The following is a 16,192-nucleotide window of genomic DNA, read 5'->3' on the forward strand; positions in this document are numbered from 1 at the left end:
GATAAACTTTCCTCAGACATATGTTCAACTTTTCTTAGTGCATTATTAAATTAGCTCACTATCATTTTTAAAGAGGTAACCCAAGTAAAGTACTAGGGAAGGGCTAATAAGCAAGCTCATAATTAGAATCAGCTGTTGCTGTTATTTAGCTTCACCTAATTTGGCATTTTATATTTCACTTGTGGTTGAATGATTCACTGAAAAATAACATTCATACAAAGAAAGTAACATCTCAAAATCCAATATGGAGTAGAGATTTCTCAAGGACTGAAAGTAGTAATTATTAAAAATTCCTGATTCATAAATAATAGCCTTAACATTTCTAATTTTTAGTTCAGTAAAATTAAATAGATAATTCAGGAGAACTAAAATAATGGGAAATCTTGGGTATATAAGTTGAAAAGATAAGTTTTTGTAGCTCCAGTAACAGTTTTACAAAGTTAAATGTCTTAGGAATTGAGTTTGGGATGAACGTGCTCACCGCCATGGTGTCATGATGGTCATATGTACAGTCGTGAGTGCCTCTTACCTGATACAAAGGGCCATCCTGAGAGCAGACTTGCGAAGCTGAGCAGTTCAGACACCGAAACTGCGGAGGAGATGAACTCATCAGATAAGAGGCATCCACAACTGGACACATATTTAAAATTGATTATTTAAAATAGTTTAACGTCAAACACAGAGTCAACATGATTAATGGTAAATAAACACTTTCCAAAAAAATGGTGGTTGTTTTTGAAAAAAAGATTTTAATAACTTAGTAACTGGTAAAATTTAGCTTGAAGTAATTTTAGCATCTAGATATGAGTTTTGTTTAATATTCTGCAAATGCAAAAATGGTGGCCTCTCCTTTCCATATCCTTTACAAATACTATTTCCTGGGAAAACCTCACTTCTTGCATACACGAGGGACATCCTCTTTCTTCCATCCCTTCCTCTGATCACTCTCTCCTAGATCTCTTCTTCAACTTCCCCTGAAAGTAATACTGTTCAAGGAAATCAGAGCTCTGAGAGGGACATGGAACTCTGCTCAAACTATAAGGCATCTATTTTCTGTTGTATAGTAGGTTCTTCATATTGCTTTATATTGCTGATTATATTAGCATTAGATTTTATATATATACATATTAGATTATATATATATATTAGATTTTATATATATATATATATATATATATATAGCATTAGATCTATATTTTAGTCACATTTGTGGTCTTAATAGCTAAGGCCCAGAACTGGCATACATCGGCCATCAGATGTTTTATGAGTAAAGCAATGAGTGAACACACTTTAAAACTATTGAGTAGATTCATTTGTAAACCTACTATTTTAAAACAGTTTATTCACATTTAAAAAAATCATTCCCAAGTCCTAATTCTTAAATACTATGCTAAACTCTTATTAAATATAATTTTAATTGTAATTGGACTATAAAACATAAAATGTATACTTTAAAATTATGCATATATGAATTCAACATTGCATACTTTTCAAAATGGAAAAAATTAAATACATAAAAAATATAAGATACAAATTAACCAGGGTATTTCTAACACAGCAAAGTAGGTTTTTAAAAGATATACTTTGAAAGATTTAAATAAGCATTGATTAAAACAAATATATTTGTAGCCTTTTAAATAAAATTTAAGGAATTTTCTATTTTCCCAAAATACTTTAGTAATTTTTTTCTCTAGCAGTCAGTCCTTGGTTTTGGGTACAGTGTACATCAACATGCTGTAAGGCGGGCTCAGCTCGGCTCTCCTTTAGCAACCTTCTCCTTTCTCTCTGAAGAGTCCCCAAGCTCTGGTCTATCAGACTTTGCGTAACATTGAAAATCCTAAACAGGGTCAACAAGAGTAAGCTGGAAAGTGGCAATTTCACTAAGTGATTCTTTTTTTTTTTTCTATTGATCTCTTTGGTATCAGTCAAGATGTATATACTTGTTTTTCTTACAATTGTCTACTAATGCAAATAAAGCAAAGGAAGACAAGCATGGTGTAGTAACTTTATGTGCCGGACTGGCAGAGGTTGCTGGAAGAGATAAAACTAAATCAGGATGAGCTGGGAAAAGGGGGCTGTACTGAGAAGTACCCAAGAAAAGGTGAGCAGGAAGAACGTGAGTCCACGATGAAAGCTAAGGCTGGATAGAGATATTGACAATAAGCTCTCAGGGATGAAACTAAGTGAAGGAGGAGAGAATTATAATCATAATAAATGTTAATATGCATAAGCTATTAATAAAATAACATCTATCACGTCAGACACTCTGCTAAACACTTTAGTATATAATATTTCATTAATTCTTAGTTTTACCCAAATTTGAAAGAATCAAAAAACTGAGGCAAAACCAGGAAGCAGGACACAACTGGAAGAAAATAGCTGTAACACATAACAGCAAAAGATTCATATTCAGAACACATAAAGAGATCCTAGAAGTCATTAACAAAAAGACAAACATGATGAAAAACAACCAAGGGAATGAATATGATAGGCAAGTTCACAGAAGAAATATAAAATAGATGATATGCAGTGTTGGGGAGGATGTCAGAAAATGGGCACTCTCATACATTATTGGTATGATTATAAATTTCAAATAATATCCACTAAAACCTTTTCAGAGGACAATTTGTATCTATCAAAATTTAAAACATGCATACTCTGTTGAAAATCTACTTCTAAGAATCTAACCAATGGATATGCTTGCATATGTGTAGTAGGCACCAGAACACCTTGTTTGTAATGTCAAAAAATTTGAAAAAAATCTAAGTGTCCATCAAAGGAGTGTGTTAATCAAATTATGCTACAGCCACAAAAGGAATACTATTAATGTATTAAAAATTGTTTCAAAGTTTACTGATTCTGCACAAGACACATTATCAAATTTTAAATAAGTTGTAAAACAACACATATGATTCCATTTATGTTTCAAAAAATGTGATGACCCCTGGGTATGAATATTGTGAAGAAAGTCCAAGTATTTGATGGATGACAGATCAGATGACATAACATAAGTCTCTTCCAAACTGAGATCTGATTCTGTAATTCTGCATTCTCAGTTTATAGATGTGGAAACTACAGGGAAAGTCAGTAGTCACAGATCACATCTCCTGAAACACTATTACTCAAAGGATGGTCCAAAGACCAGATGCATTAGCGTCTCCTGGGAGTTTGCTGGAAATATAGTATCTTGAGTCTTATTCCCAGACCTACTGAGTCAGAATCTGTATTTTACCAAGATCCTCAGATGATTTAAATTTGCATTAAAGATCAAGAAGCATGCTTTTTTCCCTTTTTTCTCCCACTAATAAGAAAAAGATTAATGCCAAGCTTGAGTATAGAAACTTGAGGTGGCAATACTGATATGAACTGAAAAAATTTTAAGAGCTAAGTCTGACCAGCTGTTTGTTTTGATTCCTAAAGATAAAAATCTTTCAAAAATGCATCACAATGGAGACAAGGGTCTAGAGAGGGCAGGGACCATCGAAAACAGGCTTAGCCTGAAGTGGAACTGCCCCAAGATAAAGGAGAGCAGTGGCACAGAATACGTATGGTGCAGGTGAAATACCCCACTATACTTGAGAAATTGAGGCAAAATCAATTATCCTGAGATTCTTCCTAAGAGGCTAGAAGCAGAGCAAGGTAAAGGGGTAATCTGAATATGGAGTACCCTTTTCAGAGATGAAAGACCCCAGGGGGGCAGAGAATAGTATCCAATATAAGGAGGAAAGAAAATGACAGATCTACTCACAGTGTGTAGAATAGATGAGGAGACATCCCATAGTACCAAATAGAATAAAAAACCCGCAAAGATGCCAATTCCAGCCAAATCAATCTAGAAATATAACCCAATGCCAGTCGCAATCCTATTCTAAAGCTCATCTGGAAGAATAAATGGGTAAAACTAGTCAACACAATTTTCAAAAGAATAATTGGGGATTTTTCCCTAATAGGTACTAATACACATCATAAAGCAACCTGGAAGGCCCAACTATTTGCCTTATAAAACATGTTTAAACTTCATCCAAATTTATCCCAAAGAAAGTAGACAACTGGAGGGTTTTAGACAGGGGTGTTATGTGGCCAGATCTTTATAAAAGGTAGATGATGTGTAATGCTGGTACAGAGTAAGACCTGCTCACAAGAACAAAACAATGTCTAGGAACACACACACACACACATATGCACACACACACATACACACATATATGCACAGACATGGTGACATCTCAAAACAATAAGGTTAAATATGGATTATTCAATATTCAATACATTGTATTTCTGATTTAAAAACAATTTGAAATAAATTAGAATCTTAACCTTCTGTTTTTGTATAAATAAATAAATCTTGGGTAGCTTAAAATGTTTAATACAAAAAAGCAATAGAAACAAGTAAAAGAACCACATAGTGGTCATTAGTTTAGGAAATAAGCTGACTCCAGCCCAAGGCAGAGCTAGTTAGCCAACAGGTAGACTAATAAGAGCTCTTCAGACATCCTGGCATCTTGCTGGCAGTGGATGATGAAATAAGAAGGGATGTGATCACAACAATATGCTACAGGAGCTTAATCAAGAAATGATTGTTTTAGTGATACTGCTGCATTCATCCATGTCACTCAACTGTCAGAATTCATCTATTAATATTATAATAATTCACAATCAGAAGCTGAACAAAAATTGAAAATTTAACAGAAAAAAAGGAAGCTGAGATTCAGATAAATAAAAATTATCTTTAGGATATATTTTGCATAACCATTACCTTATAAAAGATAACATTTTTATTCAATTTACTCTTTGAACAAGTATTGATTGAGTATATATGCTGGGCACTGCCCTAGGTGCTGGAGATTTAGCAGTGAACAAACAAAAACCCCTGTCTTCAGATTATATTTTACTTGGAGGACAAACAATAAACATAAATAAGAGGCATAATATGTCAGAGGTGGTATGAAATACTATGGAAAACAATCAGGCATGAAAAGGGAGTAAGAATGCCATCGGGAGAGGGGGTTGTAGTTTTAGAGGAGGTCAGAGGCCTCAATGAGAAGGTGACGTAGAAGAAAATTACTTAAGTGAAGGGGATAAGGGAAACGAATTAGGTAGATACCAGGGGAGGTGAGGGCAAGTGGGGTGTGGCTGAGAAAACAGGCCAGTGTGGCTGGAGTGCTGTGAGGCCAGGGAGACAGAATAAATGAGGAGACAGAGTATCTGGGGAAGACTGTATGGGGGCCACATATGTACGTCTCTAGAAAGATTCTGGATTTTACCTAAATTAAACATTATTGGAGGAATCAGAGAACGGAGTGGGCATGTTCTAACCTGTTTTAAGAGGATCACGCCGGCTGCTGTGTGAGGTGAAGATAGAGGTGGGGCAAGGGTGGTGGCACAGAGCCTTGCTAGGAGAATGGCAATGGTGGGTTGGACCAGTAGCGAAGTGGACGTAGTGAGACACAGCTGGATTCTGAATGTATATTTTGATGGCGAAGGTTACAGAATTTGCTAAGAAAGGATGGATGAAAGAAAAAGGCAGCAATCAGTGCTGACATCAGGGATTTTGGTCTGAGCAACTGGAAAAATGGAGCTACCAATCTTAGAACCATTGAGGTTGTGATGACTGAGGGTGAAACAGGTTTGGAGAAGGAAAGCAACTAAAAAACAGGTTTGTCACACCAAGAAATGAAATGGGCGAATATATTACTTTACTGTTGCACTAAATGTAAAAGGTAGTAATTTTTCTGTTTATTGGTTTAGTTTCCACCTGAATGATGAATCATAGCTACTGAACCACTTTTTGAACTTTTATTAAAATATGCCTTAAACAACCAAAAAATTTAAACTATTCACAAATACGTAATCAGAAATGTAATTACAGTAAGGACTGATTTAAATCATAGTCTCTTGCTAAAAATGTCTATAAATTAGCTCTTTCATACTTTGACATTAAAATAATGGCAGCTGGGGCAACTCTGCGAGGAGTTCTTGTAAAGAACAAGTGAGCCGCTTGTAGAGGTCGTGCAGTGGATGACCACTTACACCTCTTTAACCTTAAGGCAAGTCTATTCATCACGATGATTTCAGTCACTAAAACACACTGCAATGCCCGCTAAACTATCAAAGAAAGCTGAAGTTACATTCAATACAATATTATGTGTAATATCATAATATCCATTCCTCAACAGTGTTGGGTAAGAAAGAATTTACTACCTGTGCAATCTGTACCTGGTACCTGGAACATTTTGGTTGTAAGGATTAACTGAGGGTGATTGATTTACAATCATTTAAAACATTATAAAATGTTACAGAAAGGCAGGTCGTAATTTACCAAATACAAAGGTAGTCAGATTTTTAAAAATATGAGCCACAAACATGTATGATGAGTTCTTCAAGGGCACACACTATTTGGTGGCTGGTATTAGAACGTAATTTTTTCTTCCTGCTTTCCGCTGTTAGCGAAAGCATTCAGTCTCACAAGGAAGGCTTTAACCAGGGCTTTTACTACATCTCAAGCAGGAAAAAAACTTCTGATTTACAAATGTAGGTGTTTCATTTATTATTATATAATATCAAGACATTTCTTCTGCAAAAGAGCCAAATATCTTACCCATAAGACAATGAGTTTTTGAGGCTTGTTTTATAATAATTCCACAATTGTTTACATTCAATATAAATATGTTTTGGAAATATTGTAACATGGCAACCCTCATTATATCTGGATTCTATATTTCTTATTCTTGTGTGAGGTCAAATTTCTTAATTTTGTGTTTTTTTATAATTTACATTTTCATGAGAAAATATAATAAATCTAGTTTACAGAATAAATTACAGAGTATGGCATATTGTATCATAAACACAGAATCTTAGTGTCCAAAAGATAATCTTAGACGTTATCTACTCCAACCTTATAGTCAATCTTAATTCATGTTTATTTATGTACTCAGATTATGAAGATAATTTCTGATAGCATGACTGCTGTATTCCTTAGTGTCATATATCAGTCCTACAATCCCTAGTACCTCAAATTTGCCTAATATCCCATGCTTGAACCTAAGTTATAGTTACTACTATAGAACTTAGTAGAACCTAAGTTACTACTGTATTCCTTAGTCTCATATCTCAGTCTCATATATCAGTCCTACAGAATTAACCAGAATCAAATATATAGTTCAAAATACAAAATTCGCCTTTGGGGCTTTTTGGGTTTTCTTTGGTTTTCTCCTTTGAATCATTTCTCCCATATGCGTAGGGCCTAAGGCACAATAATCTAATTCTAGCATCAAAAAGCACTGCAAACTCACTTACCCTTAAGTCCGAGTTTATATTTTCAACGAAAAGGAGGTACCTGAAAGAAGATTATTCAGATTCTACCCTATGTGTCCCCTCTACCACAACCAAAAATAAACACCCTTATCAACCATTAATCGTATTAGTCAGGGGATAACTTAAGTTTCCCCCACTCCCATTCCAAATACATAAATGTTCCAACAACTTATTGGGTTTAAAAAATAGTCATTTTCTCTGTCTTGGTTAGTAGAGTCCTGAACATATTTAGATAGGGTTTTAATCTCACTTTAAATCTAATACAATCACATTTACCACAGACCTTGAATTTATACATAGGACCAATTTTCAGAGTGCTAGGAGAAACAATAGCAAGAAAAACCAGTTTCTTCTCCTTCCCAAGCTAGTTTGTCTTTTTTAGTTTCTAATATTGTTAAATTTGAGTAACATAATGGTATATAACTAAATAAACACATAGGTAAATATAAAAGCAATTTACGTTTTCGCCTCTTAGTCGCCATCTTGTCATGTAGATGAATTCCATAGTATGATCCTTCCCCATAATTTCACCATTGCACAGCACATCCAACTTTAAAAAGAATCATTATAGATCTATTAACATAATGTTGAATTCAAAAGTATTTTGCATATTTTTTGAAATTTCAAAAAATATTCAAATAGTTGGAACAAAAGTATTATCCATTATTTTAAATAGGAAGCATTTATTCTCCTAAAGCATTAACAATTTGGATATGTTACTTATATACTGTTACTTTGCTGTATACTATATACAAGATACTGTTTATCTTGTCCCATATATCTGTATCTCAAGTTCATACACATAATTTACAAGCGCAATGTAACCTTTCTTAGTCCAAATCTCTGTCATGTCTCTTAGAGGTTTAAGGCATAGTTCTGTGACTGCCCCTTTCTGAACAAGAACCTGCAGAAACCTCACAGTTCCTCTCAGCTCCTTTGGCTTCTCAATTCTTCTCTCAGAATTCTTTCACCTTCCCAAGATTTGAAGGGGTTACTTTCTTCTTATTCGTTTGGGGTTGAAGAGGGAAATTAATGAATGTAGATACAGTGATTTATGGCGCCTTAAAGGTATATGAGAATTTTCAGTAATTACCAATAGCTAATTTGATACAAAAGTTATGACTATGCCACAGGTCTGCGTCTCTTAGGGCTGTCTGGCTTCTCTGGTTTGCCTGGTTGGTAATTTGCACAATACTTACAGGATCCTCTTCCCACTTTGCACAAAGCTTCAAAAAAGCGTACTTATCAGCATTAACTTTTGCTCCAAGTTGCAAGAACCAAACAACCCCTAAATCTTTAAGAAGGCTACAAGAAATGTGGCTATAATTCACTAATTCAAGAAAGCATAATTAAGCAATGTTTATCATCGATTCCTATAAATAATATAACATTTTAGTTCTCTAGCTATTAAAAACAAACTGGAAAGATTTCATTTGAAGTGTGGGAGGGGAAGAAGAATGAGTTTTAAATAATTCTGCATCTGGCTAGACAGAGACTACAGTTTTGAACTTTAAGATGAGTATAGTTTCAGTTAATTGTATTAGACATGTAAAGCAAAATTACTGATTTTTTGATGATTTATGATGACTTATATGGACCTCAAAATGTTTTTCAGGCATCATTTTATTAACTTTTGAAAGAATAAAGAAGATAATTTCATTTTTCTTTATCTTTTTTGTAAATTAATTCATAAGCAAAGTAAAGGGTCTTACTTAGGATGCATTTTGCTAATCAGGTTTACTGCATCTGTTAGTGTCGTTTAACAACTAAACTATCTTGCCCCAGTTAGCAATGCTGTTACAAAAGCTTCAGCTGTCAGGTATTTCATTAAATAATCCCCCTGCATGCTAGGCAGCAAAATAAGGGGGGAACTGAAAAAGATTCCCAAAAGTCATAGGAAAAGTCCTTTGCATTGGGATACATAAGGAGGTGTCAGCGTACTGAATTTCTCCCCCTTCCATCTTTGTTTATAGCGAAATATATACATGCCAGGAGTAAGACTATGTAAGAGTAACAGTTCTCTTAGTAATAACAGTTTTCTAAAAATTAGAAAATGTTAACTCAATGAATCAGACTTAAAAGGAAATAAAACCGTGCACGGTATTTTGCGTGAAGAAAATAAAGTGCAAACCAAATCATAAAAACAATTTATTGTCTATTTTTCACTGTAGTTGTATCCATACATTGTTACTATCATTTATTTTTACCAAGTACATTGGGCTTTATAGTTAACTTCCATAATTTTTTCCTAATACAAAAGTTGATGTCTCTAGAATTTTTAAAAATATTTGTAGAACCATACCATAATAACAATTTTCAACCCACAGATTAGTCATCTGAGAGAAATTTTCAAATAAGCTCAGGATCAGCAGCTTCCTCAAAACATGGACATAATACCTATCAATGTATCACATTTTATTTCTCCTATGATGACTCTTCATGATACTCATATTACTGCAGATAAGCCAGAAAAACTATGCGGCCTTTCCTTTGATGTCTTTGTTTATGTAGGAAACTAGTCCTGGTCTTTAATTTAATTTTCTTTTCTTTTTTTGAGATGGAGTCTTACTCTGTCGCTCAGGCTGGAGTGCAGTGGCGTGATCTTGGGTCACTGCAACCTCTGCCTCCCAGGTTCAAGTAAGTGATTCTTGCCTTGTCCTCCTGAGTAGCTGAGATTACAGGCACCTGCCAACACACCCAGCTAATTTTTATATTTTTAGTAGAGACAAAGTTTTACCATGTTGGCCAGGTTGGTCTCAAACTCCTGACCTTGAGTGACCCACCAGCCTCAGCCTCCCCAAGTGCTGGGATTACAGGCATGAGCCACCACGCCCGGCCTGGTCTTTAATTTTCTAGATGCTACTATCAGAACTCGAAAGGGAAGAAGGGGAAATTAATGAGTTGTAAGATCATTATTTAGGCAGGTGAGAAATGATATTTCCTTACTATGTTTTAGTCATAACTCTAGGATTAAAAACATTCTCTAAACATGGAACACATGAAAAGCTATGCTGTGATCAATATCAGGGCAGTTTACCTCTTCTGTAAATAAACTGGTAAATTACATTTATGCAGCTATAATATGTTGGTTTTATCCAGTGCTAAACAAAACCACTCCTGCATTTCATGGAAATGTGATTACTTATGAAATTCCTTGTGATAAAAAGGCAATGTTTTACATTCTGAAGAAGTCTATAAAGAATCGGTAATAATGGATCTCAAAGATCTCAGATAAAAAATGACATACCCTAAGGCATGAATACATTTAGCTGGTATATTTATTTTGGGAGTACTTAATGTTAAGTTCTTTAAACATCTCCTCTAATTATAAAACACTAAATGTATTAGCATCATAGTTTATTCGGGATATGTTCAATTAGAATATACATATTACCTAAGTAGAATAATACATTATGAAAATTAAATTTTTAACACAAAAATAATCAAAGTTTCCACAAAAATTAATTTGAATATATTCTCAGTTTTCGCTTTTGTTAGAATTTTACTTCAAATCAGAATTATCAAAATGATCAAGCTTAGATATTATTTAACTTACCTCATAAGAACTTGGAAGTTTTAGTTTTAAACTTAGAAATTTTTTAATAGTTCCCACAGTTACACGTGTAGAACATCGAATGAATTTCTTCATTAAACCCTAAAGGAAACAAAGATTACCAGTTAAAATGTTCTATCTTGCTTCTGGTGAAACCATAGCTACCAGTTCCACTATCATTTTGAGTATTTTTAAAATGTATTGTGAAAACATTTCAATTTATAGCTTTTTAGTATTTGCGAGTAAAAATATTCCTAATTATTGGATACTTACATGACATTCTTCAAGAATATATTATCATGTGTACTAGGAAAATCCTGGCAAATAGGCAATCTGCTTACCTCTAGACATTTTAGTAAAGAAAACATAAGTTTAAATTAAAAAGAAAAAAAAGGTCACAAAAAGCATAAAAATATTATTTTTTATTATTTAAGCTTTTCTTTTTCTTTTTTTTTATTATTATTATACTTTAAGTTTTAGGGTACATGTGCACAACGTGCAGGTTTGTTACATATGTATACACGTGCCATGTTGGTGTGCTGCACCCATTAACTCGTCATTTAACATTAGGTATATCTCCTAATGCTATCCCTCCCTCATCCCCCCACCCCACAACAGTACCCAGTGTGTGATGTTCCCCTTCCTGTGTCCATGTGTTCTCATTGTTCAATTCCCACCTATGAGTGAGAACATGCGGTGTTTGGTTTTTTGTCCTTGTGATAGTTTGCTGAGAATGATGGTTTCCAGCTTCATCCATGTCCCTACAAAGGGCATGAACTCATCATTTTTTATGGTTGCATAGTATTCCATGGTGTATATGTGCCACATTTTCTTAATCCAGTCTATCGTTGTTGGACATTTGGGTTGGTTCCAAGTCTTTGCTATTGTGAATAGTGCCACAATAAACATACGTGTGCATGTGTCTTTATAGCAGCATGATTTATAATCCTTTGGGTATATACCCAGTAATGGGATGGCTGGGTCAAATGGTATTTGTAGTTCTAGATCCCTGAGGAATCGCCACACTGACTTCCACAATGGTTGAACTAGTTTACAGTCCCACCAACAGTGTAAAAGTGTTCCTATTTCTCCACATCCTCTCCAGCACCTGTTGTTTCCTGACTTTTTAATGATGGTCATTCTAACTGGTGTGAAATGGTATCTCATTGTCGTTTTGATTTGCATTTCTCTGATGGCCAGTGATGATGAGCATTTTTTCATGTGTTTTTTCGCTGCATAAATGTCTTCTTTTGAGAAGTGTCTGTTCATGTCCTTTGTCCACTTTTTGATGGGGTTGTTTTTTTTTCTTGTAAATTTGTTTGAGTTCACTGTAGATTCTGGGTATTAGCCCTTTGTCAGATGAGTAGGTTGCAAAAATTTTCTCTCATTCTGTAGGCTGCCTGTTCACTCTGATGGTGGTTTCTTTTGCTGTGCAGAAGCTCTTTAGTTTAATTAGATCCCATTTGTCAATTTTGGCTTCTGTTGCCATTGCTTTTGGTGTTTTAGACATGAAGTCCTTGCCCATGCCTATGTCCTGAATGGTATTGCCTAGGTTTTCTTCTAGAATTTTTATGGTTTTAGGTCTAACATGTAAGTCTTTAATCCATCTTGAATTAATTTTTGCATAAGGTGTAAGGAAGGCATCCAGTTTCAGCTTTCCACCTATGGCTAACCAGTTTTCCCAGCACCATTTATTAAATAGGGAATCCTTTCCCCATTGCTTGTTTTTGTCAGGTTTGTCAAAGATCAGATAGTTGTAGATATGCGGCATTATTTCTGAGGGCTCTGTTCTGTTCCATTGGTCTATATCTCTGTTTTGGTACAAGTACCATGCTGTTTTGGTTACTGTAGCCTTGTAGTACAGTTTGAAGTCAGGTAGCATGACGCCTCCAGCTTTGTTCTTTTGGCTTAGGATTGACTTGGCAATGCAGGCTCTTTTTTGGTTCCATGTGAACTTTAAAGTAGTTTTTTCCAATTCTGTGAAGATTATAAAGTATAACTTCTGAAACATGAGGGACATTTTCTAAAACATGGTATCATAGCTTTTAAATAATTTTAGAAAGAGCGTGATGTCAAATGGGACTCTGAGGAGCCATAGGGTTCAACAGAGAGATGCTGGTTAGGCCACAGCATGCCCCCAGAAATTAGAAGTTACATAGTGTGGACCTTGTGTTGGGGAGAATAGTGTCTGATAGGCTGTGCCAGTACTTTACTGGAAGAACAAACTTCTCTGTGCCTGATGTGTCTCATTCGTAAAATGTGCAGAGCAGTACTAATTCACTCTTTAAGCTTGACTATCACTAAAATATAAGAACCAATCCAGAAGGGACACCCAAGCTGAAAACGAAGTAAAATGAGGTTGTAGACATAATAAACATGAACCAATATGTGAAACAAAATTACATTCCACAACCTCAAAAGTTATCAGAATACTAAAACACACAAAACAACAACAGAATCTTTTAAAGATATTACTCCTATTTGTATGTATAGGAAATGAGGTCAGCATCACTAAGTCACAACTATTCAGTCAATGTTTATTTCCTAGCAAATGTTTTCCTAGCAAAACATATTTCCTGGCAAAGACCAACAGAAATAAATTAACAAATAATAACCTGGTCACAATACAGATGATAAAATATCCATTAAAAGAAAACAGAAGTTAAAAGTTACATCTAAATCAACACTTATTCTACCCATTTCAAATGTGAAGACGGATATTCTAGACAGCATGAAAACAAAGGGATAAATGTACAAGTCTATCTTCTCTGTTATCTGTTCACCTTCTCAACTATCCCAAGGTTTCTTGTAAATTTTCTTCTTGCCCCAAACAGCTTACAAAGAATCATCAGCACATTTTTACAAGCCCCAGTTAAGTCAGAGAAGAACATGAGGGTGTAGGTTGATCATCCCCAGTCTGAAATCTGAAATGTCCCAAAATCTGAAACTGAGGGCTCACATGACACTCATTCATTTCAGATTTGGAAGGTTCAACTGTAAGTATATACAATGCCAATATTCCAAAACCCAAAAAACTTCTGGTCCCAACCATTTTGGATAAGGGATACTCAACCTGTACTGGAAGACTCTTAATTTGTGTATTTTTCATCTGTCAAGAAATCAGGAAGAATCTCCAGAAATGATGCTGGTATCACTACTTACAATCTTTCAGAGATTAATAATAGTTTTCATACTATTCACAAAGTTGTACAACCATTACTATGATCTAATTCCAAAATATTTTCATCATCCTCAAAAGTGACCCAAATCTATTCACAGTGACTCCCCAATCTTCCCTCCTCCCAGCCCCTGACAACCCTAATCTACTTTCTGTCTTTATCCTTGTCTGGACATTTCGTATAAATGGAATCACATAATATGTGACCTTTTGTGTCTGGCTTCTTTCACTTAGCATAAAGTTTTCAAGGTTCATCTATTTTGTAGCATGTATCAATACTTCATTGCAGTTTATGACTGAATAGTATCATATTTCCTTTCATTCTGCTTTTCCATTCATCAGTTGATAGACATTTGGGTTGTTTTCACTTTCTGGCTATTATGAATAATGCTATTATGAATATACATATACAAGATTTTGTGTGAACATGTTTTCAATTCTTTTATACAGTAGCCCTCCTTATCTGCAGTTTCACTTTCCTTGATTTCAGTTACCCAGTCAATATATCACTGTCCAAAAATACAAAATGGAAAATTCTAGAAATAAACAATTCATAAGTTTTAAGCTGCATACAATTCTGAGTAGCACGTTAAAATCTTGCACCATCCTACTGCATCTTGCCCAGGTTGTGATTCCTCCCTTTGACCAGCATATTCGTGCTGTATAGGCCACCTGTCCGTTAGTGACTTAGCTATCTCAGTTATCAAATAAACCAGTATACACAGGATTATTTAGAACTATCTGTGGTTGCAACATCCACATATGCTCCACAGATAAGGGGGGACTACTGGATATGATCACATACTTAGAAGTGGAATTACCACGTCAACTCTTTGAGGAACTGCTAAACTGTTTTCCACGGTAGCTGCACTTTCACCTTCCCACTAGCAATGTATAAGGTTTCAATTTGTCCACATTCTCTAACATTTATTGTTTTCCTTAAAATTTCTGGCCATCCTAGTAGGTATAAAATAATATCTCATTGTGGTTTTGATTTGCAGAGCCCCAATGACTAGTGATGTTTAGCAACTTTTCCTGTGCTTATTGGTCATTTTTATAACTTCTTTAGAGGAAAGTCTATTTAAGCCTTTAGCCTATTTTTTCCAAGTTGGGCCATCTTTTTATTGTTGATTTATAAGAGTTCTTCATATACCTGTATATGAAAGGCTTATCAGACATGATTTGCAAATATTTTTTCCCATTCTGTAACTTTTTTCACTTTCTTAAGTGTCCTTTGATACACAAGAGTTTTACATTTTAATGAAGTTTTACATTTAAAATTTATCTATTTCTTTTCTTTTGCTGCTTGTGCTTTTGGTGTCATTTCTAAGAATCCACTGCCAAATCCAAGGTCATGGGAATATCTTAATTTCTCCTTCCTTTTGGAAGGCTATAGATTTTTGATGAATATAGATTTACTAGCTGACAGTTTTCTTTCTTTGAGCACTCTGCATATATTATCCTATTGCCTTCTATCCTCCACAGCTTTTGGTGAGAAATCAGCTACTAACCCTACTGGGGGTCCTTTGTGCATGAGTCACCTTTATATTGTCGCTTTCAAGATTCTCTCTTTGTCTTTCAATAGTTTGATTATGGTGTGCCTAGGTATGAATTTCTTTGAATTTATCATACCTGAAGTTTGTTAAGCTTCTCAAATGTTTAATGTTTTTCATCAAATTTAGCTGGTTTTTTGGGGCGATTATTTCTTCAAATACACTTTCTGTCCTTTATTCTCCATTTCCTCTCCTTCTGGAACTTCCATTATGTGTATGCTGGTAAGCCTGATGGTGTCTACAGGTCTCTGAGGACCTGTTCATTTTTCTTCATTCTATTTTCTGTTTCTCAGACTGAATAATCTCGATTCATTTAACTTCAATTTTATAGGTTCTTTTTCTTTGGCTCAAGTCTGCTGTTGAGCCTCACCAGTAAAATTTTCATTTCAGTTGCTATACTTTTCAACTCCAGAATATTTAAAAATATTTAATATTCTGTATTTGGTGAGATCATTCTTGTATTTTCATATAGGTGCCCAGACCATGATTTTAGTTCTTTGTACATATTTAAATAGATAATTTCAAATCTATGCCTAATAAGTACAATGTCTGGGCTTCCTCAGGGACAGTTTCTACTGACTGCTTCTTTTCCTG

General features: G+C 34.7%; 1 protein-coding gene across 5 annotated transcripts in view; it reads right to left on the reverse strand.

Annotated features, from left to right (window-relative positions):
- The window catches only part of PCGF5 (polycomb group ring finger 5), a 124,419-nt gene that overhangs the window by 12,149 nt on the left and 96,078 nt on the right, over window positions 1-16,192 (reverse strand). For 4 of the 5 annotated variants that reach the window (XM_030809277.1, XM_030809273.1, XM_030809276.1 and 1 more), the window contains exons 7-9: window positions 10,871-10,969; window positions 7,775-7,864; window positions 530-589 (exon numbers count right to left, since the gene is read on the reverse strand). In XM_030809277.1, the coding sequence (XP_030665137.1) occupies window positions 530-589; window positions 7,775-7,864; window positions 10,871-10,969 (249 nt within the window). The remainder of the gene's footprint in view (window positions 1-529; window positions 590-7,774; window positions 7,865-10,870; window positions 10,970-16,192) is intronic. The other variant, XM_030809278.1, reaches the window with a different exon arrangement.

The sequence above is a fragment of the Nomascus leucogenys genome, chromosome 3 (assembly GCF_006542625.1).
Source record: "Nomascus leucogenys isolate Asia chromosome 3, Asia_NLE_v1, whole genome shotgun sequence".
In the NCBI taxonomy this organism is placed as follows: domain Eukaryota; kingdom Metazoa; phylum Chordata; class Mammalia; order Primates; family Hylobatidae; genus Nomascus; species Nomascus leucogenys.